This window comes from Diceros bicornis, chromosome 21 (assembly GCF_020826845.1).
Source record: "Diceros bicornis minor isolate mBicDic1 chromosome 21, mDicBic1.mat.cur, whole genome shotgun sequence".
Lineage (NCBI taxonomy): Eukaryota > Metazoa > Chordata > Mammalia > Perissodactyla > Rhinocerotidae > Diceros > Diceros bicornis.
This window is the reverse complement of record NC_080760.1, coordinates 55,337,710-55,361,015: the sequence shown is the minus strand read 5'-3', so window position 1 is coordinate 55,361,015 and position 23,306 is coordinate 55,337,710. Positions and strand designations below refer to the sequence as shown.

The 23,306-nt window shown below is 51.5% G+C and overlaps 1 protein-coding gene across 2 annotated transcripts; it reads left to right on the top strand.

Moving 5' to 3' along the window:
* The first annotated feature begins 7,201 nt into the window (after positions 1-7,201).
* On the top strand, positions 7,202-13,476 carry LOC131419386 (cytochrome P450 11B1, mitochondrial-like). Of its 2 annotated transcripts, XM_058564462.1 has the most exons (9): positions 7,202-7,440; positions 7,835-7,990; positions 9,641-9,840; positions 9,970-10,173; positions 10,451-10,605; positions 12,180-12,346; positions 12,746-12,824; positions 12,924-13,121; positions 13,345-13,476. In XM_058564462.1, exons 1-9 carry the CDS (start codon positions 7,202-7,204, stop codon positions 13,456-13,458), a joined length of 1,512 nt encoding a protein of 503 aa, XP_058420445.1. In that variant the 3' UTR covers positions 13,459-13,476. The 2 variants fall into 2 exon arrangements, with proteins under 2 accessions (XP_058420445.1, XP_058420447.1); XM_058564464.1 differs by lacking the exon at positions 12,924-13,121.
* The last annotated feature ends 9,830 nt before the right edge of the window (positions 13,477-23,306 follow it).

The window sequence follows — 23,306 nt, the reverse complement described above, 5'->3', positions numbered from 1 at the left end:
AAAAAGGAATAAAAGGAATCCAAACAGGCCACAAAGAAGTGAAACTCTCACTGTTAGCATATGACATGATTTTATATATAGAAAACCCTAAAGAACTCATTGGAAAACTATTAGGAATAATCAACAACTACAGCAAAGTTGCAGGGTATAAAATGAACTTACAAATTTCAGTTGCATTTCTACACTCTAAGAACGAACTAACAGAAAGAGAAGTCAAGAAGACAATCCCATTTACAATTGCAACAAAAAGAATAAAATATCTAGGAATATATTTAACCAAGGAAGTGAAAGATCTATACAACGAAAACTATAAGACATTATTGAAAGAAACTGATGATGACATAAAGAAATGGAAAGACATTCCATACACATGGAGTGGAAGAATAAACATAGTTAAAATGTCCATACTACCTGAAGCAATCTACAGATTTAATGCAATCCCAATCAGAATCCCAACGATATTCTTCATGGAAATAAAACAAAGAATACTAAAATTAATGTGGGTCCAACAAAAGACTCCATAGCCCAAGCAATCTTGAGAAAAAAGAACAAAGCTGGAAGCATCACAACCCCTGACTTCAAAATATACTACAAAACTATAATAATTAAAACAGCATGGTACTGGTACAAAAACAGACACACAGATCAATGGAACAGAAGTGAAAGCCCAGAAATAAAACCTCACATATACAGACAGCTAATCTTTGACAAAGGAGCTAAGAACATACAATGGAGAAAGGAAAGTCTCTTCAATAAGTGGTGCTGGGAAAACTGGACAGCCACTTGCAAAAGAGTGAAAGTAGACCATTTTCTTTCACCATACACAAAAATTAACTCAAAATGGATCAAAGACTTGAAGGTAGGACCTGAAACTATAAAACTCCTAGAAGAAAATATAGGCAGTACACTCTTTGACATCAGTCATAGAGGTATCTTTTCAAATTCCATGTCTACAAGGACAAGGGAAACAAAAGAAAAAATAAACAAGTGGAACTTACCTCAGACTAAAGAGCTTCTGCAAGGCAAATGAAACCAGAATCAAAATGAAAAGACAACACACCAGCTGGGAGTATTTGCAAAGCATATATCCCACAAGGGGTTAATCTCCATAGTATATATAGAACTCACACAACTGAAAACAAAAAAATAAACAACCCAATCAAAAAATGAGAAGAGGATATGATCACACATTTTTCAAAGGAAGATATACAGATGGCCAACAGGCACATGAAAAGATTTTCAACATCACTAATCATCAGGGAAATGCAAATCAAAACCACACTAAGATATCATGTTACACTCATTAGAATGGCTACAATCACCAAGACAAAAAATAACAAATGTTGGAGAGATTGTGGAGAAAAGGAACCCTCATTCACTGCTGGTGGGAGTGCAAACTGGCACAGCCTCTATGGAAAACAATATGGAGATTCCTCAAAAAATTAAAAATAGAAATACCTTATGATCCAGCTATCCCACTACTGGGTATTTATCCAAAGAACCTGAAATCAACAATCCAAAGAGGCTTATGCATCTCTATGTTCATGGCAGCATTATTCACCATAGCCAAGAAGTGGAAGTAACTTGTGTCCCTCGACTGATGATTGGGTAAAGAAGATGTGGTATATATATACCAGGAAATACTACTCAGCCACAAAAAAAAAAAAGACAAAATCGTCTCATTTGCAATAACATGGATGGCCCTGGAGGGTATTATGTTAAGCAAAATAAGCCAGACAGAGAAAGACAAACACCATATTATTTCACTCATATGTGGAAGATAAACTAAAACACGGACAGAGAGAACAGTTTGGTGGTTACCAAGGGGAAGTGTGTTGGGGGGTGGGCACAAGGCGTGAAGGGATGCATTTATATGGTGACTGACAAACAATAATGTACAACTAAAAGTTCACAATGTCATAAACTATTATGACATCAATTAAAAAAAGAAGAAAAAATGGATAACGGGGTAAACTGAAAATAGAAAATAAAGTACAAATAATCATGATACATCAGTTATCACAGTAGATGTAAACAGAACGAATTTGAGACTTAAAAGACAAAGATTGTGAGACTGGATAAAACAACAACAAAATATGGTGATACGGCATTTAAAGGAGTAACATCTAAAAGACAAGTTATGGAAAGGTTGAAAGTCACAGGACTGAAAAATATATCCCAGGCAAGTATTACCCAAGAGGAAACAGCCGCACCCCTGGTGGGAGATGTACTAGTGTCTTCAGTGGGCCATCTGAGGGCCTCCGGGACAGAGAGCCAGCATGGGTTCTTTGTGCAACCTGCTCAGTAGGCTGCCTAGAGGGATGGAGGGACCAGAGCAGCCAGAGGCGGAGACGGACACTGCACAAGTCCCCGGGCTTTCAGAGGCTTCTCAAGTGACCACCTGGCATAGAGATGCATCAGGCGAGGTCAAAGGCACTGCAAGAGAGATCTCCACGCAAGCAGCACCCACCAGAGAAAGTGTCTGGTCTAAATACCTGCCTGGTTTAGAGAGTTGAATTCAGCCCAGGATGGCAAGATTCAATAACCTCTCTTACCCTCTTACACTTCTGTCCATCTCAAACTGGCTACCAAGCTGGGTGGCAGAGAGAGAGAAACAAGAGGTGGCAAGACACACACACGCAGCTCCCACTGCTGGCTCCAGCCTGACGGAGACCCAAGTGCAAAGCAGTGAGCTTTGTATTTTTAAATGTGGAGGACAACAGCTAGAATATGAACAGAATGACTGAAGCGCAGAGCCACAGGGGCAGGAGGTGATCCTGGAGACGAAACAGGAGGCACAATGGCAGAGAGGTGTGGAGATGCCCCTGGTTCCTAGAAAGGCACCACGGCATCAAAGAACGGAGTGGGGAGGGGGCAGAGGCCCCTGCACAGCAGTTGGTGTCTGCACATGAGGGCTGTTTGTGGTCAGGGTGAAATGCATGCAGGTGTTCATTCAAGAAACACTGACTGAGAACCAGCCCTGATGGCCTAGTGGCTGAAGTTGGGTGTGCTCTGCTTCAGCGCCAGGCTTCAGCCCCTGGGTGTGGAGCCACACCACTCGACTGTCACTAGCCACGCTGTGGCCGTAGCTCACACAGAAGAACCGGAAGAACTTACATCTACACACAACTATGTACTGGGGCTTTGGGGGGGGGGGAAGAAGGAAAAAGGAGGAAGATTGGCAACAGATGCTAGCTTAGGGTGACTCCTCCCCTGCAAAAAAATATCAGCAACCATTGCCCAAGACGGACATTTAATTTTGAAAAATAAAAACAAAACAAGAAACACTGACTGAGTCTTCACCCAAGTCACCCCTGTGACCCATGAGGCCAGGCCAAGTTCTGGGTCCAGCAGGGAAGACAACTGTAGAAGGCCAACCTGCTGCATTTGGGACCCTCTTTCTTCCCTGAAAGAAAGCTCGCCCACAGGAACTGCACAGGGAGGTGCGACTCGATGCAGAAGCTGCGGGACGGCTTCTGGTGCACTCTCTGGTTTACGGTTCGCCAGCTTGTTTCCTGAGGTTTATTACGATGCAGCATGAGCTCTGTGAGGGCAAAGGCTGCTTGTCTGCTGGAGCCCGGCTGCACCTCCCCTGCCGGAACAGTTGTGGGGACCTCCCTTGTCCTCACAGCACTTGACCAGGTGGCCAGGGTCCTGCCCGCTGCTGGTCTAGAGCTCACAGGCAGGGAGAGGCTGCTGTACACGTGGCCCATCAGCAGACTGCGTCCCGGGCCACTGGGTCAGGCTTGCTGCACAGGTACCTGTGGACCACTGGCTCGGGGCCGCAGGCCTGGAGTGCAGCTGTCTTTTCCCAGACCTGATCTTTGAGATGGAATGAACACTGCGCCCAAGCCAAGCCCTAGAACCCAGGCAGTAACTTACATCTACCTCCACATCCCCAGTGAACCTACCAGCCCAGCACAAGGCAGCGTCACCCGATCTCTGCCTCTCCGGGCCTTTGATCCTCATTTTAATCAGTTTGTTTACTGCAGATAACTGTCCGGTCCTCAGCTGTGCTTGAAACTTTATACAAAGTGTGTCATGATTCTGTCAACTTTGAAATTTGTTCTTTTTCATTTAAGGTTGTCTTGCTAACTAGTCCTTCTGTTGTTGGTCATCCTTCTCATTGCGTGTCCTGTAATAATTCCTTTCCACCATGTTAGAAGTTCGATTGTGTGCACGTCACAGAATGCAACACTTTGTCTTGTATCACGTTATATAGTTGTTCATTCTTATTACGATAAGTATGTGAATGAAAGGTAAACACTCGTTTCCATCACTGTTAAAATTCACTTGTGTGGGGCTGGCCCAATGGTGTAGTGGTTAAGTTCCTGCACTCCACTTCAGTGGCCCGGGGTTCATGGGTTTGGGTTCGGATCCTGGGTGCGAACCTATACACCGCTCATCAAGCCATGCTGTGGCAGCATCCCACATACAATATAGAGGAAGATTGGCATAGATGTAGGCTCAGGGACAATCTTCCTCACCAAAAGAAAAAAAATTCCCTTGTGCAAGTGTACCACTTGCTAAAACCCTTCTTCCCGACTGGGCATCTGGGTGGACGTTTCCCCAATTTTCTTCATCTTTTTCTATTGCACACAGGCTGTTATTAACACCATGGGCCTGGGAGAGGAAATTGCTGGATCCTAGAGTATGTTGTGTCCAATGCTCCAAGAAGAGGGGCCGCCTGTCTCCTCAAGTCCCCACCCCTTGAGGGTCCTGGGGGCTGGGCTCAAGAGGTGCAGCTACAGTTGGCCTACCCATCTCCAGAGGGCGACAAAGAGCTCAGACTTCTGGGCCACAGGGTCCTGGAGCTCCGCCATGGGCCAGGGTGGGTGCTGGGTGGGGGCTGGGGTTGGGGAGGCCTCCCATAGCCATAGCCTAGGGGAAGGGGTCTAAGAACCTTCTTGGGGTGCAGGCTCAGTCCCTGGAGTTGGGGACAGGAAGGACCAGGGACGAAGTGTGGAGAAGCCAGGACCCAGCCCCCAGGGGAGGAAGAAGGTCCTGTCCTGGGCAGGAAGGAGGGCTGACCTGGACGTGCTCCCGGGAGCCCACACATCTCAGCTGTTTGGCAGAGGGGGGAGGGGCCCACGTGGCCCTCAGCTGAGGGCCCCTCTTCCTGACAGTGGACCTTGGGAACGTCCGCTGTATTCATGGATGCCTTGCCCTGTGATGCCTCTGACCTGCCTTCTTCTCCACGGGACACTGGCACACCCTCAGCAGGATGGGAGGATGTCGGGGCGGGGTCTTCCCTCTCGGGCCCTCTCTGCACTCTCAGGGTGCGTGAGCCCTGGCTCCGTGGCTCTGCATCAGAAGAGACATCCCGGCCCGGCCTCGGCACAGGATGTCCTCCCAGGAGGCGGTCTCCAGGGAGGGCCTGCCAGACCTGCAGGGCAGACAGGGTGGCCCAGGGCTGACAGAGAAGCAGGGACACTGAGAACCCTCACGTCCTCATCGAGGATGACGCACTGTGAGAAGGCTCTTCTGGGACCTGCTCCTCTTCTGGGACCTGCTCCTTGGGTTCAAGGCTCGGGGTCTGGGAGGCACCAGGAGTTCAGCGCAAATACAGGAGAGTTTGGTGCTGGCACCTCCATGTCGCAGCCATCTCTGCAGTTCCTCCGGGCAGGAGAGGCTGGTCTTGGACCACCCTTGTCCCCAGCTTCCTCGTGGCAGGCCGTGTGGGGACACGGAAAGTTGGCACATGGCAACAGTGCTGAAAGCCCCAAAAACAGATCAAGAGAGGCTAAAAGAGTGTGGGGGTGGAGGGCACACAGGCAGGGCCAGGCACACCAAGGGCAGGCTGTCACCCCAGCCTGCGTCTCTGTCCAAGGACAGCTCTGACACCATTGGGGCTGAGGCACATCCTAATGTCGGCTTGCTGAAGGGCCTTGGCAGCTCTGACTCACTGCCCCAGCTGAATGTTCGCCAAGGAAGGCTCAGGAGTGGGGAACGGATGAAATTCAAGAAAAAATTAAAAATATCACTTAGATCCTGCTCCTCCTGCTCAATCCACACACACTCTCTGGCTGCCTCCACAGCCTGAGCTACGGTTCCCCCTCCCCCAATCAGGGTCGGGGCTTGTGGGCACAGCTGAACGGGGCTGGGAAGCAAGGGCTCGGGGCCTCTCTGACACATTGGGGACCTTGGGAGGTGACAGAACCCCTGGCCCTAGGTCTCCTCACCTGAAAATGGGAATGACAACAGTGACATCCACCTCATGGGTATGCTGCCAGGCTTCGGTCAGAAAACACGAGATACCAAACCCTGGATCCACCCTCCGCGGGTTGGCTCCACTGTGTGCCTCCTGGACAGAATCCCTGGGAGAGTGGGGAGCCCACGACCACAGCCCCCAATCACAGACTTTCTCCTCCCACCATCAGCCTGAGCTCGGAGTCTGCACCTCCGAGAGCACGACTTAGGATGAGGAAGGAGGGTGTGGGCACTGAGCACAGGGCCCCGTGGGGGCCAGCCTGGACCAAGGCAAGCCACACCTCTCAGCTCTCTGCCTCAGGAGCGGCTTGCAGGCCAGCCCTCAGCGACCCTCAGGAAGTCTTCACTGCTCCTCAGCTGGACCAGCAAGGCCAGACAGACAGGGCCCCAGGCACATCAGCGTCCCCCCCAAGTTGTGTCTGTGGATTCCCCTAACTGCCCCCATGGACTGAAAGCCCTCACTGGGAGGGACCTTTGCTGGCTCATGTCTCCACTCCCTGTACCCAGCATAAGGCCTGGGGTCCAAGGCCTTTATCTGGGGACAAGTAGATAAAACGCATGGGGGTTAATGAAATTAGTGCAAACCCTCCCCATGCCTTCCTGCTCCAGGCCTCGTAGGAAGGAGAGGAAATCACCCAAGGCCCCTCTCATCCCTTGACAAGATAAGGGACTGTCCCTCTTGCTCCCTCTCCCACTGGGGAACGGGGAGCGGCCTCTGGCCCCGCCCGCCCCCACTCAGCCCCAGTCCAGACCCTGCGCCTGTGCTGACACCCACCCACCAGCAGGCCTTGCGGAATTGCCGGAATTGCCCCACTAGGCGCCCATCCCTCTCCTTCCTCCTCTTCCGCCTGGAGGCCTCCGGCCCTGACCCCTGTCCGGGTCTCCTGGCCTGGTCCAGGGACGATTTCTTCCATGACGTGATCAAGGCGGCCAAGGCGGCCTCCGGGTGAGATAAAAGGATTGGGCTGAGAGGAGGTCGAGGAGCTCAGAAATGGCGCTCAGGGCGAAGGCAGACGTGTGCCTGGCAGGACTCTGGCTGTCCCTGCGCCGGGCATACACAGTGGGCACCAGAGTCGCTCCCGCCCCCAAGGCGGTGCTGCCCTTCGAAGCCATACCCCAGTGTCCCGGCAACAGGTGGATGAGGGTGCTGCAGATCTGGAGGAAGCAGGGCTACGAGAGCCTTCACCTGGAGATGCACCGGACCTTCCAGGAGCTGGGGCCCATTTTCAGGTACCGCCCTCCCTGCCCGCGCGGTGGGAACACCCTAACCCTCTGTCCCTACCAGCTGTGAGTCCGTGCTGGGCGCCCTGCGCTGCCGCATCCCAGCGGGGCCCTGTGCTCTGCATCCTTAGGGAGGCAGAGCGGGAGCTCGGCGGCGGCTGGCTGTGCCTTTGATGACAGACACTGTGGCTATTTGTGAGGACAGAGCACTCCACGGCTCGCTGCTGAGTGGACAGAGCCCACACATGAGAGTGCGAGAGCCTTCAGTTAGACAGCAAGAGGAACTGCCCACTCTGAGCCACAGTCCAGGAGAAGGGGGAGGTCAATAGAAGACAGGCCAAACATGGGAGGGGGACGGGGGAGGACACGGCCCCACAGCAGGGCATTGAGCTTTGTCCCACAGGTATGACGTAGGAGGAACACAAACGGTGTTTGTGATGCTGCCCGAAGATGTGATGAGGCTGCAGCAGATGGAGAGCCATCACCCGCGGCGGACAGCCCTGGAGCCCTGGCTGGCCTACCGACAGCATCGTGGGCACAAATCGGGCGTGTTCTTGCTGTGAGGATGAGTCGGGATGGGGGGCTAGGCAGCCTGGGTGCAGACACGAGGGAGAGAGGGAAGACCCCAAAGCACGCCTGCTCTGGGCCTATCTGGGTGGGTGGAGAGAGGGGACACAGTTCCTGACAAGCGCCAATCCCATGTGGTCATTGTGCCCTGGGGCGGGGGAGGGGGAGCAGGCATACGGTGGGGCCCCTTCCTTCAGACCTAGAGGAAGGACGACAGCTACCTCGAGGGAGCACCCGCTCCACTCAGGCCTCCTAGGGTCTCTCTTGCAGGGGGCTCGCCTCCTACAGCTCAGGAAGCCCAGGCCTGGGAAGGGGAGGCACCGGCCAGGGGCGCACGTCAGTGAGTGCTGGAGACTGAGGGTCCCCCAGGTCCCTCCGCGCCGCCCCCATGTGTCCTGGAGTTGAGGCCAAGGTCGCTCAGGAGGGGAGAGCCTGAGGATGGGGCGACAGCTGACAGGACACCGGTGGCACCTTTGTCAGAGGCCGAGCTCGGAGTGGGAGCCTGGGCGAGCGTGCCTGTGTGTGTCTGGGGGTGTCTGCTTGTGTGGACTTCTGTGCCCATCTGAGTATGTTTGCTGTGTGTGCACATGCGTTCCTGTGTGTGGATGTCGCTACATGTGAGTGAATGGATATGTGTTTACCCATGTCGACTTCCTTGTGTTTCTGCTCACGTGTGTGCCTGTGTATGTGCTCAGCCACTGCATGTGTTGGTCGTGTGCCTCTGTCTGCTTGCATGTGTGTGTGTTTTTGCCTGTTGTGTGTGTGCCTGCCTGCATGTGTGTCTGTGTGCGTGCATGTTTTTGAGTGTCTGAGTGTTGTGTGTTGTGCATGTAGGAATTGTGTGTCTGTGTTCACGTGTGTTTTCCCACGTGTGATCCCTGTTAGCATACATGCGTGTGCAAGTCCGTGTGCATCCTGCTGTGAGCAGGTGCTTGTACTTGTGTGTCATACGTGCACGTGTGTGCACGTGATCGTTCTCAGTACCTCAGGCGGCTAGCCGCAGGAGAGAAGGCGTTAATGCTGGAATGTGGCTGAGAATGCCCATCCCTTCCCGTCGTCCACTGGGGGCCGTCCATGGAGCCCTCACGAGCTCTGGGCTCTATTCTGAGTATATTAGGAGAGATGCAATTTGGTTCCCGCCATGGACGAGCTGGAGACACTGTAGGGACAGGAGTAGGGGTGAATGTCACAGGGGCCCCATTCTCAGGAACGGGTAGGGTGGGGAGACGAAGGTCACAGGGGCCTCTCCTGCTTGGGGCATGGTGTGAGCAAGGTAGGAAAAGCTTGACAGGAGGGCCAGCCTCCATCCTTGGAGAAAAGGCCTCCACAGCCCGGGAGGGCTGGGATGGGGGATGTGTGGGCCGGGCACGGGGCTGCAAGTCTGCACGAGAATGCAGCACGTTCTGGCAGACGCTCCGGTCTCAGCCCCAGCACAGACTTGAGCACCCTGGGCACAGCACACTCAGGCCCCCCGGAAAGAAAGGGGTGCAGCTGGGGCCCAAACGCGACAGCCTGCCACCAGGGACCAGCAGGCAGCTCCGTGTCTCGCCCGTTTCCCTTTGGGGATAGGAAGACGGGAACTGGGGGCTGGGGGCCGGCTGCTGACAAGGGCTGCCCCGGAGCTCTGCTCTCTGCTCTACAGAAACGGGCCCGAATGGCGCTTCGACCGATTGCGGCTGAACCCAGATGTGCTGTCACCGCAGGCCGTCCAGAAGTACATCCCCATGGTGGATGGGGTGGCAAGGGACTTCTCAAAGGCCCTGAAGTGGAAGGTGCTGCAGAATGCCCGGGGGAGTCTGACCCTGGATGCCCAGCTCAGCATCTTCCGCTACACCATAGAAGGTGTGGGGGCACAAGGGGAGGGCCGGGATCGGGGTGCTGGGGGAGGCCAGGAACTGGGGCGGGAGGGCCGGCAGGAGCAGCTGCGAGGCCCAGGCTGCCTTAGGTTCAGCCACCGCATCCTCCCTGCAGCCAGCAACTTAGCCCTTTTTGGAGAGCGGCTGGGCCTCCTCGGCCACAGCCCGAGCCCTGCCAGCCTGCACTTTATCCACGCTCTGGAGGCCATGTTCAAATCCACCGTGCAGCTCATGTTCATGCCCAGGAGCCTGTCACGCTGGACAAGCACCCAAGTGTGGAAGGAGCACTTTGAGGCCTGGGACTACATCTTCCAGTATGGTGAGGGCCAGGGACCCGGCAGTGCTGCGAGGCAGGGACACGGGGGTCCCCAATTTCCACGTACCACAGTCTGGGAGAACTGAGGTCACATAAAGGGGCTTGCGGCTTCTTCATGGGCCCCGAGGGAGCTGGCACTGAGGCTGGGCTGGGCTGATCCCGAGAACTGGGCACAGGAGCAGGGACACTTGGGGGTGCTGAGGGCTGACAGGCAGGGGGACAACATGAAGAAGTGCCTCACAGCACCAGGCCCAGGGCCTCTGTGTCTCTGTCCCCACAGCCAACAATTCCATCCAGAAAATCTATCAGGAGCTGGCCCTCGGCCGCCCGCGGCGCTACAGCGGCATCGTGGCGGAGCTGCTGCTGAGTGCAGACATGAGCCTGGATGCCATCAGGGCCAACTCTATCGACCTCACTGCCGGCAGCGTGGACACGGTCAGGCCAGCAGCCAGCCCTGCCCAGCCACCCCGGGCCCTCCTGACCCCTCTCATGCAAGCGTCTCCTGCACGCCACCTCCCCAGTCTGTGCCTCCAAGACTACTGGTCTTGGGCCTCGGCTCCTGAGCTGATGGAATGCTCGGAGGGGAGGGAACACGGGAGCCGAGCCTGGAAGGGAAGGAGTTTGCAGTCGCTCGCGTGGGAAACCGTGCTCCAGGCAGAGTGCAGAGTGGACAGAGCCTGGGGACGTGCAGCCGCACAGACCCCATTAGGACGATCCGGGTCCTGGGAAGAGGAGCAAGGGCCCAGAGGCAGTGGAGGGCTGCACAGGGGACCCTTCCCAGTGACAGATTACATTTGGCTTCCATAAAAGATCCTCAGAGGCGACAGGCTGATGACAACACAGGGCTCCAGCTTGTGCAGGAGAGGACAGATGGCAAGCCAGCACGGTGGGCACGGTGGGTCCCAGGGTGTGGAGTGTAGCCAAAGCTTCCCGCCTCAGACCAGCCTTCATCTGCCAGCGTCTCGGAGGGCCTGCTCGGGACCCAGCCCTGGGTCTGAGCCGGGCACAGACTGGCAGTGAGAAACTCCCCGAGCAGAGGCTGAGATGCAGCCACCGTGAGAGAGCCCCGGGGAGGGATGTCCTCAGGGGGCAGCTCTGGGACAGCTTCCTGTAGGAGGGGGCCTTTCAGCTGAATGTGGAAGAACCACACAGAAGTCAGACAGGCCATGAAGAGGAGGCGGGGAGGGCCGCAGTCCAGGGCCTCCAAAACCGGACAGCGAGGGAGGGAGTGAGGCTGAGTGGAGGGCAAAGGGCAAGTGGGCAGACGAGGCAGAGGGGATCAGCACTCCTGTCAGGAAGGGCCTCGGGCACCAGGCCCATTTCCAAGGCTAACAGGTGTCTCGGCGGCAGCATCTCAATCAGACTTTGCTCCCAAGTGTCCCCATGTGCCACCGGACAGAGCATGGACTGAAGCTCAGGGGTCAGCAGGGAGGCCACCGCTGCATGTCAGGTGGAGCCAGAGGCACGCTGCCCTGGGGACGGGCATTCAGGAGATATCTAGCCCCCAGACCTCAGGCTGGCGTGGCGGGCGCCTCTCCCAGCACATGGAAATGACCCAGGAGGAGGAACTGGTTGGGGTTCCCGGGTGGCTGGTTCGTGTTAGGACCGTGAGAGCTGGGCTGACGTGCCTGTGGATGCCCAGGGGAGATAAAGCACTGAGAGCCAATGGACCTGGGACTCCAGAACCCACCCCCCTCAGGTAAATGTCAGGACGGAGGCCCTCCTGCTCCAGAGGAGGGTGAGAACCCGGCCCTGAGTGTGTGGAGGAGGCCTGGGTCTTCACTGAGGTGGGACACCTTTCCTGAGGGGTTCTGGAGAAGTAGGTGAGGTGGGTTTAAGGATCTGGAGGTCTCACATCCCCGGCTCTGTCCTCCTCTGGGCATGCACATCACTGTGCATCTGAGACAACCCCATCCCCGGGGGAAGACCACCTTCCCTGGAGGGGTGCCCTGGGGCTGAGGTGCAGGGCCTGTGCCAAGGTCTGAGCCCTGCACCCATGGCTCCTGCAGACAGCCTACCCCTTATTAATGACCCTCTTTGAGCTGGCTCGGAACCCCGAAGTGCAGCAGGCCCTACGCCAGGAGAGCCTGGTGGCCGAGGCCAGGATCTCTGAAAATCCCCAGATGGCAACCACAGAGCTGCCCCTGCTGCGGGCGGCCCTCAAGGAGACCTTGAGGTAGGTGTGGCTCCACTGTCTGGAGAGCAGCCTGGCTGGGGCTTGCAGACACATCCTGATAAGCAGCTTTGCCCAAGGCTGCATCCCCCTGCACCTCCTCTTCCTCTCCCTAAAGGGGCAGGGGCCCTTCTCCCTCTAGGATCCCCCGCCGTCCTCAGCGCTGTCCTCCCTGACCCGGGGCTGCTCAGGCTGGGGGAGCTTTGGCTGATCTCAGCAGATGCAAGGAAGCAGCCTCTTGATCTGGGCTTCCTGGTGCAGAAGCGACTGTGAGGGTGTGGGTGGGGGTGGGGGCTGGAGGGAGCTCCCCTGGGCTGGTGTGCCCTCTGGCCAGGAAGGCTGCAGAAGGGAAGCGAGGGTCTTGTCACAGCTGAGGACCCTGTCGGATGCCCCTATCCACAGGCTGTACCCCGTGGGTGTCTTCTTGGAGCGAGAGGTGAGCTCGGATCTGGTGCTGCAGAACTACCACATCCCGGCTGGGGTGAGTGAGGCCCCACAGCCCCTGCAGCAGACACCAAGCCTGTCTGACCTTCGCCCAGGGGGCGGCTGGCTGACCCTGCCCCTCCCCATCTGCCCACAGACAACGGTCAGGGTGACGCTCTACTCCCTGGGCCGAAACCCCGCCGTGTTCGTGAGGCCGGAGCGCTACCACCCCCAGCGCTGGCTGGACAACAGGGCCTCCAGCACCAGGTTCCCCCACCTGGCCTTTGGCTTCGGCCTGCGCCAGTGCCTGGGGCGGCGCCTGGCGGAGGTGGAGATGCTGCTTCTGCTGCACCACGTGAGCGGGCCGGGGCGCGGCGGGGCGGGACTGGACGGCACCGGACTGGGCGTGGCCTGTGGGGGCGTGGGGCGGAAGGCCAGGGGTGTTCAGGGACCTGGTTCAGCATTACAGGCTTCTCGGTTTTCCGCGCCCACCTAGTAGAGCCCTGGAAGGTGGGAAGGCTGGACCAGGACCCTGGGGCTGATCTGTTGGTCTGGGGGAATCCGCGCCTCTGTCCTAGGTGCTGAAAAACTTCGTGGTGGAGACGCTGACGCGAGAGGATGTGAAGATGATCTACCGCTTCATATTGATGCCCTCCACCCTCCCCCTCCTTACCTTCCGGGCCATCAAATAGTCACGTCTCTGCACTGTCGCCCCAGCCACACCACCAGCCCTGTCTGCCTGACCCCAGGCCACCCTTATTTTCTCTGATGGGCCCTGCTTCCTGAGCCACGCACTGTCCAGCCAGCACCTTGCGCAAATGGCACAGCCCAGGTCCTCCGAGGGTCGGGGCTTTCCAGGCTATGCAGCAAGGCCAGGGCAGAACTGGGGATGAATCTTGGTTGCAGGTCCCGGCTGTGTGCCCAGTCCCACCAGTGCCTTCTCCAGCAAGGAGCATCCCCTGAGGGCCTTTGACTCTCTGTGGCCCCAGTACTAGCTCCAGGCTCCTCATGTGTCCATCCAAGAGGCCTCAGATCCTGCCCCTTGCCTCCTTGTCCAGGCTCATATCCATCCTCTATTCTTATCCAGCTCCCATATCAAAACCTCTATGTGGGTTCAGAGTCATTAAAAGGATACTCAGCATCCCTGAGTCCAGGTTAAGTTTCCCCTCCTGGAGCCTGCGTTCCCAGCCAGCTCAAGTATGTACTGAGCACTCTGAAATTGTTCGTCTTGGAGTGGAATCCAACAGAGTAGAGTGAAAAGGCCCTTGTAATCACTTATCCTACCACATTCCCCTTTTCAAGACAAGAAACTGTGTCTAGAGGGAATTGTGACCCCATAGCCAACTAGGTCAGCCATGTACTCCAGGCCTCATCTCCCGTGGTCCAGAAGTTGCTCAGAAATTGCCATTCAGTGTGGGCCTTGGGCATCTCCTGCGCATGTGGGAGGAGCTGGGGGCAGAGCCTTGGATGTAGTTTGGAAAGGTCTCTTGGCAACAGGATAGACATGATTGGGTCAGCCATTTTGACAGATGGCTTCTGTTCACGCATTCCTCCAGTCAGTGTACAAGTGCATGCCATGTGCTGGGAGCTGGGATTGGCCCTGGAAGATACCAGTTAGCAAAGCCGACAGGCCTCCAGTACCCACGTGCTCCTACTCCACTAAGGAAAGTAGATGCCTTGATCACTAGTCACTCTACAGTGGATCAGTGCAGGGAGAGAAGTGCCCACAGTCAAGAGTGCACCTCACCAGCTCTTCTTTATCCCAAAGCATTTTTACTGGACTTGGGTCACAGCAACTAAATAATGATGGCTGATGATGATCAGAGGTTTTGTTCACCATGTCTGGGGAAATCCAGAGGTAGGCAGGCCAAGCGTGGTCACCAGCTCCATGATGCCATTGGGGTCTCAGCCTAGTGACCTTGTGGTCACAGGTTGCTGCTCCACTTTGGGCAATGGGCACTGCATCAAACAGGAACACGGGAAGTGGCAAGGGGCAAAGTCCAGAGTGCTGTCATTGAAGGGCTCCCCAGAGTACCCATGTGGGTACATTGCTCATGACCGGGTCACATGAATCCTAAAGGACACTGAGAAATATCTTTAAAACTTGTTATTTGTAAGTAATTATAGATTCACAGAAAATTGCAGATAAATGTATAGGTAGGTCCTCCATACCCTTCACAAGCCTCCCCCAAAAGTTAACATCTTGTGCATCTGTAGTACATTACTGAAACCAGGAATTTGACATTGGTACAATCTAGTGATCTCATTCAGTTTTCACCAATTATTTGTGTGTGTGTGTGTGTGTGTGTGTATGTGGATAAGTCTATGAAGTTTTATTACATGTCCACGTTTGCATAACCACCACCACAGTCAAGGTTCAAAACTGTTCCATCAACACAAGGCTCCCTCATTCTAGCATTTCACAGTCATTCGAGTCACGTTAGCCCCTCATCCCTATCTCAGGCACCAATAATCTGTTCTCCATTTCTATACCTATGTTATTTCACAATATGAAGTGAATCATTCAACAATATATGAATGGAATCAGATGTATATTATGTGAATGCAATCATACATATGCATCATTTTGAGTTTTCCTTTTTTACCATAATTTCCTTGAAGTTCACTCCCTTTATTGTGTGACTCAGTAGTCCCTTCCTTTATTGCCAAGTAGTATTACATCGTATGGCTTGCTGCAGTTTGCATAACCGTTCACCCATTGTTAGCCATTAGGTCATTTCTATTTGTGGGCATTAACAAAATTGCTGTGAATAGTCTAGAATAAGCTTCTGCATGAAAATTAGTTTTGGGGCTGGCCCGGTGGCGCAAGCGGTTAGGTGTGCGCGCTCCACTGCGGTGGCCCAGGGTTCGCTGGTTTGGATCCCGGGCGCTCACCGACGCACCGCTTGTTAAGCCATGCTGTGGTGGCGTCCCATATAGAATAGAGGAAGATGGGCATGGATGTTAGCCCAGGGCCAGTCTTCCTCAGCAAAAAGAGGAGGATTGGCATCGGATGTTAGTTCAGGGCTGGTCTTCCTCACCAAAAAAATAAAAATTAGTTTTCATTTATGGGGGAATAAATGCCCAAGAATGCAATTCCTGGATCATATGGTAAGTGCAATTAAAAAAAAAAAGAAAACAAAACGTGCCGGCCCCGTGGCCTAGCGGTTAAGTGCGTGCGCTCCACTGCTGGCGGCCCGGGGTTCAGATCCCGGGCGTGCACTGATGTACCGCCTGTCAGGCCACGTTGTGGCAGCATCCCATATAAAGTGGAGGAAAGTAGGCACAGATGTTAGCCCAGGGCAAGTCTTCCTCAGCGAAAAGAGGAGGATTGGCATGGATGTTAGCTCAGGGCTGATCTTCCTCACACACACACACAAAAAAACTGCCAAACTATTTTCCAGAAGGACTATACTGTTTTCTATTCCACAGTGTATGAATGATCCAGGAGTGTTCCAGTTTTTCTGCATCCTCACTAGTGTTTAGTGTTTTATTTATTATTATTATTTTTTTTTTTTGAGGAAGATCAGCCCTGAGCTAACATCCATGCTAATCCTCCTCTTTTTGCTGAGGAAGACCGGCTCTGAGCTAACATCTATTGCCAATCCTCCTGCTTTTTTTTTTTTCCCCAAAGCCCCAGTAGATAGTTGTATGTCACAGTTGCACATCCTTCTAGTTGCTGTATGTGGGCCGCGACCTCAGCATGGCCGGAGAAGCGGTGCGTCGGTGCGCGCCCGGGATCCGAACCTGGGCCGCCAGTAGCGGAGCGTGCGCACTTAACCGCTAAGCCACGGGGCCGGCCCCCTATTATTACTTTTTTAATTGCCATTCTAATACAAACATAGTGATATCTTACTGTGGTTTTAATGTACATTTCCTTCATGACTAATGATGATGATCTTCTTTTAATTGTGCTTATTTGCCATATGTACACTCTCATTAAAATATTGGACAAATGACTTTGTCCATTTGTAATTGGTTTTATTTTTAATGTTGTGTTCTGAGAATGTTTGTGTTTCTAGATGCATATCCTTTGTTAGATATCTCATTTGAAATCTTTTCTCCCACTCTGTAATTTGTCTTTTCATCCTCTTTTTTTTTTTGAACACTGTGATTATCATTTTATTTATTTATTTATTTTTTAATTTTTTGTTTATTGCAGTAACATTGGTTTATAATATTGTAAAAATTTCAGGTGTACATCATTGTACTTCTATTTCTGCATGGACTACATCATGTTCACCACCAAAATACTAATTACAACCCATCACCACACACATGTACCGAATTATCCCTTTCACCCTCCTCCCTCCCTCTTTTCATCCTCTTAAAAGTATTTTTCATAGGCAAAACGTTTTAATTTTGATAATATCAAGGATACCTTTTTTTCTTTTCTTTCTTTTTTTTTTTTTTTTGTGAGGCAGATCGGCCCTGAGCTAACATCTACCAATCCTTCTCTTTTTGCTGAGGAAGACTGGCCCTGGGCTCACATCCATGTCCATTTTCCTCTACTTTATATGGGACGCCGCCACAGCATGGCTTGACAAGCGGTGCGTTGGTGCGTGCCCAGGATCAGAACTGGCGAACCCTGGGCTGCCGCAGCGGAGCACGTGCACTTAACCGCTTGCCCCACCAGGCCAGACCCCCCTTTTTTCTTTTGATGGATCATGCTTTTGGTGACACGTACAAGATATCTTTGCCTAGCCTTATATCCAAAGACTTTTTCCTATTTTTTTCCAAAATTTTGATAGTTTTATGATTAACATTTAATTGCAGGATCCATTTTGAGTGACTTTTTGTATTAGACATGAAGTTCACATTGTGGTGCATTTTTTTTAGCTCTTGGAAGTCCAATTGCTCCAACATCTTTTATTGAATTGCTTCTGCACTTTTGATAAAAGTTAATGGAGCTATTGTGTGGGTTTATTTCTGGGTTCTGTATTCTTCTCCATTGATGTATGTGTCTATCTCCACCAAAACCACACTGTCTGAATTGCTGTGACTACAGAGTCAGCCTTAACCCAGGAAAGAGTGATTTCTCCCTCTTCATTCTTTTTCAAATTGTATTGGCTCTTCCAGGGCCTTTCCATTTCCATTTAAATTTTAGAATGAACTTGTCTAAGTCTAAAAAACTTGCTTGGATTTTGACAGGTATTGCATTAAATCTATAGGTCATTTTTAAGAGAATCAACATTTTTACTATATTGAGACTTCTAATCCATGAACATACTATGTCTCTCCAAATATTTAGATCTTCTTTGGTTTCCCTCATGGGAATTTTGCAATCTTCTTAACACACATCCTGCAACATTGCCTGTTAATGGGCCTAAGAGTGGAATTTCTAGAAAGGGCCAACAATTGAGTGTGGAATAGCCAGGACCCAGACATCTAGGGGAACAGGCAGGGTCTACTTTGTAAAGAAGCACAGTACAGTCTTGCTCACGGGAGTCCATACATCTCAGCTCTTTCCTTGATGGGGAGGCACTGGTGGGCTCCTCAAGTGAAGTTCTCCTCATGCTTGAGAGTGGACCTTGAAAACATCCACCCTTGGCTGAAAAGGAATTCCCCAACCCTGATCTTCTCATCCTCCTAGGTGAAGACATGTGAGTGTTGTGTGGAGAAAAGCACAGGTCTCTAGGATCACAGGGCAAGGTTTCTCTGAATATGGTGGAATCTGTCCTTTGAAGATTCTGTAATGGGCTCCCTGAGTTGGTTGTCTTGCAAGACACTGTTGACTTTCCTCAGGCCCTAACCCACCACCCTTTTCTGCTTTTAGGTCTATAATTAGACTTAAGTCCCAACAAGCTCCAAAGGACAAGGTACAAAGTGTGACCCAGGAGGGGCTGCACCACCTGCCAAAAAAAACCTGCAGGACATTTCCAATTCACACAGACAGAAATCAGGGGGACAATGTGGGGATGTATATTAAGGGAGTTTGATCATGGTGGAGGAAAATTAAGTTCGATTTTATTTATTGATATGGGCCCATTAAGCAGAGATTCTGGACTCAATGTTGTAGCTTGAGAACTAGAAGCGGGCTCTAACAGTTTGTTTGTGCATTGACTGAAACATGGATCAGAAGGTGGCCGACAATAAATGAGGCTGAAACGCCAGAAGAGCCTTGATATACTGTAGGGAAATGTATCCAAAGACTTAAGGCGATTGAAATGTTAGGGTGGATTTACCGTGTGAGACCTAAACCAATCCATGGAGGTCAGTCACCCTTAGAGGTCCAGAGGACACACCTTTCACCACGATTGTGAGAAATAAATTTGTGAAGGGAACACTAGAATCCTAGAAGAGCTCTGTGTTTGCTCTCCTCTGTAGGTCATAAATTACAGTGGGAACTACTGTCACTGAACTGGAATCCTTAGATACAAAGGGAATAATTGGATCCTGGGATGACAGGGACCTAGTGATGGCACTTAATCACCAAAGGCAAGGTGAGCGTGATTACCATAGCAGACAGCAGAGTCAGAGAAGTAATAAGCATAGTCTGACTTACAAAGAGCTATGGCATTGGCTATTTGATCATGGTGTTCCTAGGAGAAAAACAGATGTGAAGTCTATTAAATTCTTACTTGATTAGCGTAAGCAGAAGAATTCTAGGTAATGTGAACAGAAGTTCAATTTGAATTGTAAATATAGAGAGTCATGGTCTCTGAATCAATTCCTAGACTTTAGCCAGTTTACAGACTTGGAACCCCTTGAATGAAGGGGATGCCCTGTCCCCTTTAAGGTAGAGGAGCCCACTACACTGCCAAAAATTTATACTGTTAGTCTTTCTGCCAGCCTTCCTGAAAGGGATCGATAGCCTTTGATCAGGGTGACTGTGCACTGGGGAAAGGGACTATCTGGACTTTCTAGGTATTGCTGGACATAGACTCTGAACTGACACTAATTTCAGGAGACCCAAAACATCACTGGTGGTCCAGTTGAATAGCGGCTTATGGAGATCAGGTGATCAATGGAGTTTTAGCTCAGGTTCATCTCACAGAGGGCCCAGTCAGTTCCTGAACCACCCCCCACCATGGTTATTTTCCAGTTCCAGATTGTATTATTGGAATAGACATACTCAGCTCTTGGCAGAATCCCCACAATGGTTCCGTGACCTGTGAGAACTATTATGGAAGGAAAGGCCAAGGGAAGCCACTAGATCTGCCTCTACCTAGGAATAGTAAACCCAAAGCAACACTGCATTCTGGATGAATTGCAGTGATTAGTACACCAGCAAAGACTTGAAGGATGCAGGCGTGGGATCTCTATTCAACTCATCTATTTGGCCTTGCAGAGACAGGTGGATCTTGGAGAATGACAGTGGATTATCCTAAGCTTAACCAGGTGGTGACTCCAATTGCAACTGCTGTACAAGATGCAGTGTCACTGCTTGAGCACATTACTACACCTACTGGAACCCAGTATGCAGGCATTGATCTGGCAAATGCTTTTGTCACAATTTCTGTTAGTAAAAGCCACCAGAGTAGTTTGCTATCAGCTGGCAAGGACAGCAAGATGCCTTCACTGTCTTACCTACTATGATGACTTGTTTTATTTGTCAACTTGGCTAGGCCATAGCCCCCAGTCATTCAATCAAACACTAATCTATGTGCTGCTGTGAAGGTATTTTGTGGATGTGGTTAGCTTCTATAAGTAATTGACTTTAAGTAAAGTAGATTAAGATTAGCCTCAATAATGTGGGTGCGCCTCATCCAATTAGTTGAAAGGTCATAAAAGCAAAAGATGAGGTTTCCTGGAGAAGAAGAAATTCCGCCTCGAGACTGCAGTATCATCTCCTGCCTAAGAGCTGCCAACCTGCTGATGTGCCCTGCAGATTCTGGACTTGCCAGCCCCCACAGTCATGTGACCTGATTCCTTGAAATATATACATATGTAATAGATAGATAGATGATATATATGTATATATGTGTGTATAGAATCTATATATCTATATATTACATATATAGAGAGAGAAACAGAGACAAAGACAGAGTGAGAGAGCTTACTTGTCCTACTGGTTTTCTTTCTCTGGAGAACGCTGAGAGATACACCTGGGTATAGAGAAAGTCTTTTTATTTATTTATTTATTTTTATTTTATTTTATTTTTTTTTTGCTGAGGAAGACCGGCTCTGAGCTAACATCTATTGCCAATCCTCCTCCTTTTTTTTTTCCCCCCAAAGCCCCAGTAGATAGTTGTATGTCATAGCTGCACACCCTTCTAGTTGCTGCATGTGGGACGCGGCCTCAGCATGGCCGGAGAAGCGGTGTGTTGGTGCGTGCGCAGGATCTGAACCCGGGCCGCCAGTAGCGGAGCATGTACACTTAACCGCTAAGCCATGGGGCTGGCCTGAGAAAGTCTTTTTAATAAATACAAGGAAAGCTTGATAAATTTGACAAAATGGAAAAGTTTTCTACTTTGAAAAAATATCATAAATCAAAAGACAACTGATAAACTAGTAGAAAATATTGGCAACATACATCACAGATAGAGTGCTAATGTCCTTAACATATAAATCATTCAAAAAATTTAAGGAAATCATCAAAATTTGATAACATGGTAAAAATTAATGAGCAGACAATTCACACACACACACACACGAACACATACAAAAATGGCCCTTAGCTGTTTGCCTTTGTGGTATTCTTCCTCACGACCCATAATTCCAGTCTAACCAAGAGAAAACATCAGACAGACCCAAATAGAGGGGCAAGCTGCATACCTGACTAGTGTTGGATGTGTCAAGGTCATGAAAAACTAGGAAAGAAGGGAAATGGCCACAGATCAGAGGAGACTAGGGAGACACATTGACAAAATGCAACATGGTGTCCTGGGCCAGATTCTGGAGCAGAAAAATGTATATCAGAGGACAATTCGGTGAAATACAAATACAGGATGGGGTTTAGTTTATGTCGCTATACCAATGTAGATTTCCTACTTTTGATAAATACACCATGATTACGTGAAATGTTAGTATTAGGGGTGGAGGGGATGCAGGAACTCTGCACTCTCTCAAAGCTCTTGGGTAACTCTAGGACTACTTCACAGTAAACATGAAAACATGTATGTACAGGGCGATTCATTGCAGCATCGCTCAACATTGGAAATATTGAACGTTCATACACAGGAGAGCAGCTGACCAATGGATGGTACATTTGCACAAGGGGCAACTGTGCAGCTGTGAAAAGACCCTGCAGGTCTGGCAGGCCCTCCCTGGAGACCGCCTCCTGGGAGGACACCCTGTGCCCAGGCCGGGCCGGGATGTCTCTTCTGATGCAGAGCCACGGGGCCAGGGCTCACGCACCCTGAGAGTGCAGAGAGGGCCCGAGAGGGAAGACCCCGCCCCGACATCCTCCCATCCTGCTGAGGGTGTGCCAGTGTCCCGTGGAGAAGAAGGCAGGTCAGAGGCATCACAGGGCAAGGCATCCATGAATACAGCGGACGTTCCCAAGGTCCACTGTCAGGAAGAGGGGCCCTCAGCTGAGGGCCACGTGGGCCCCTCCCCCCTCTGCCAAACAGCTGAGATGTGTGGGCTCCCGGGAGCACGTCCAGGTCAGCCCTCGTTCCTGCCCAGGACAGGACCTTCTTCCTCCCCTGGGGGCTGGGTCCTGGCTTCTCCACACTTCGTCCCTGGTCCTTCCTGTCCCCAACTCCAGGGACTGAGCCTGCACCCCAAGAAGGTTCTTAGACCCCTTCCCCTAGGCTATGGCTATGGGAGGCCTCCCCAACCCCAGCCCCCAGCCCCCACCCAGCACCCACCCTGGCCCATGGCGGAGCTCCAGGACCCTGTGGCCCAGAAGTCTGAGCTCTTTGTCGCCCTCTGGAGATGGGTAGGCCAACTGTAGCTGCACCTCTTGAGCCCAGCCCCCAGGACCCTCAAGGGGTGGGGACTTGAGGAGACAGGCGGCCCCTCTTCTTGGAGCATTGGACACAACATACTCTAGGATCCAGCAATTTCCTCTCCCAGGCCCATGGTGTTAATAACAGCCTGTGTGCAATAGAAAAAGATGAAGAAAATTGGGGAAACGTCCACCCAGATGCCCAGTCGGGAAGAAGGGTTTTAGCAAGTGGTACACTTGCACAAGGGAATTTTTTTTCTTTTGGTGAGGAAGATTGTCCCTGAGCCTACATCTATGCCAATCTTCCTCTATGTTGTATGTGGGATGCTGCCACAGCATGGCTTGATGAGCGGTGTATAGGTTCGCACCCAGGATCCGAACCCAAACCCATGAACCCCGGGCCACTGAAGTGGAGTGCAGGAACTTAACCACTACACCATTGGGCCAGCCCCACACAAGTGAATTTTAACAGTGATGGAAACGAGTGTTTACCTTTCATTCACATACTTATCGTAATAAGAATGAACAACTATATAACGTGATACAAGACAAAGTGTTGCATTCTGTGACGTGCACACAATCGAACTTCTAACATGGTGGAAAGGAATTATTACAGGACACGCAATGAGAAGGATGACCAACAACAGAAGGACTAGTTAGCAAGACAACCTTAAATGAAAAAGAACAAATTTCAAAGTTGACAGA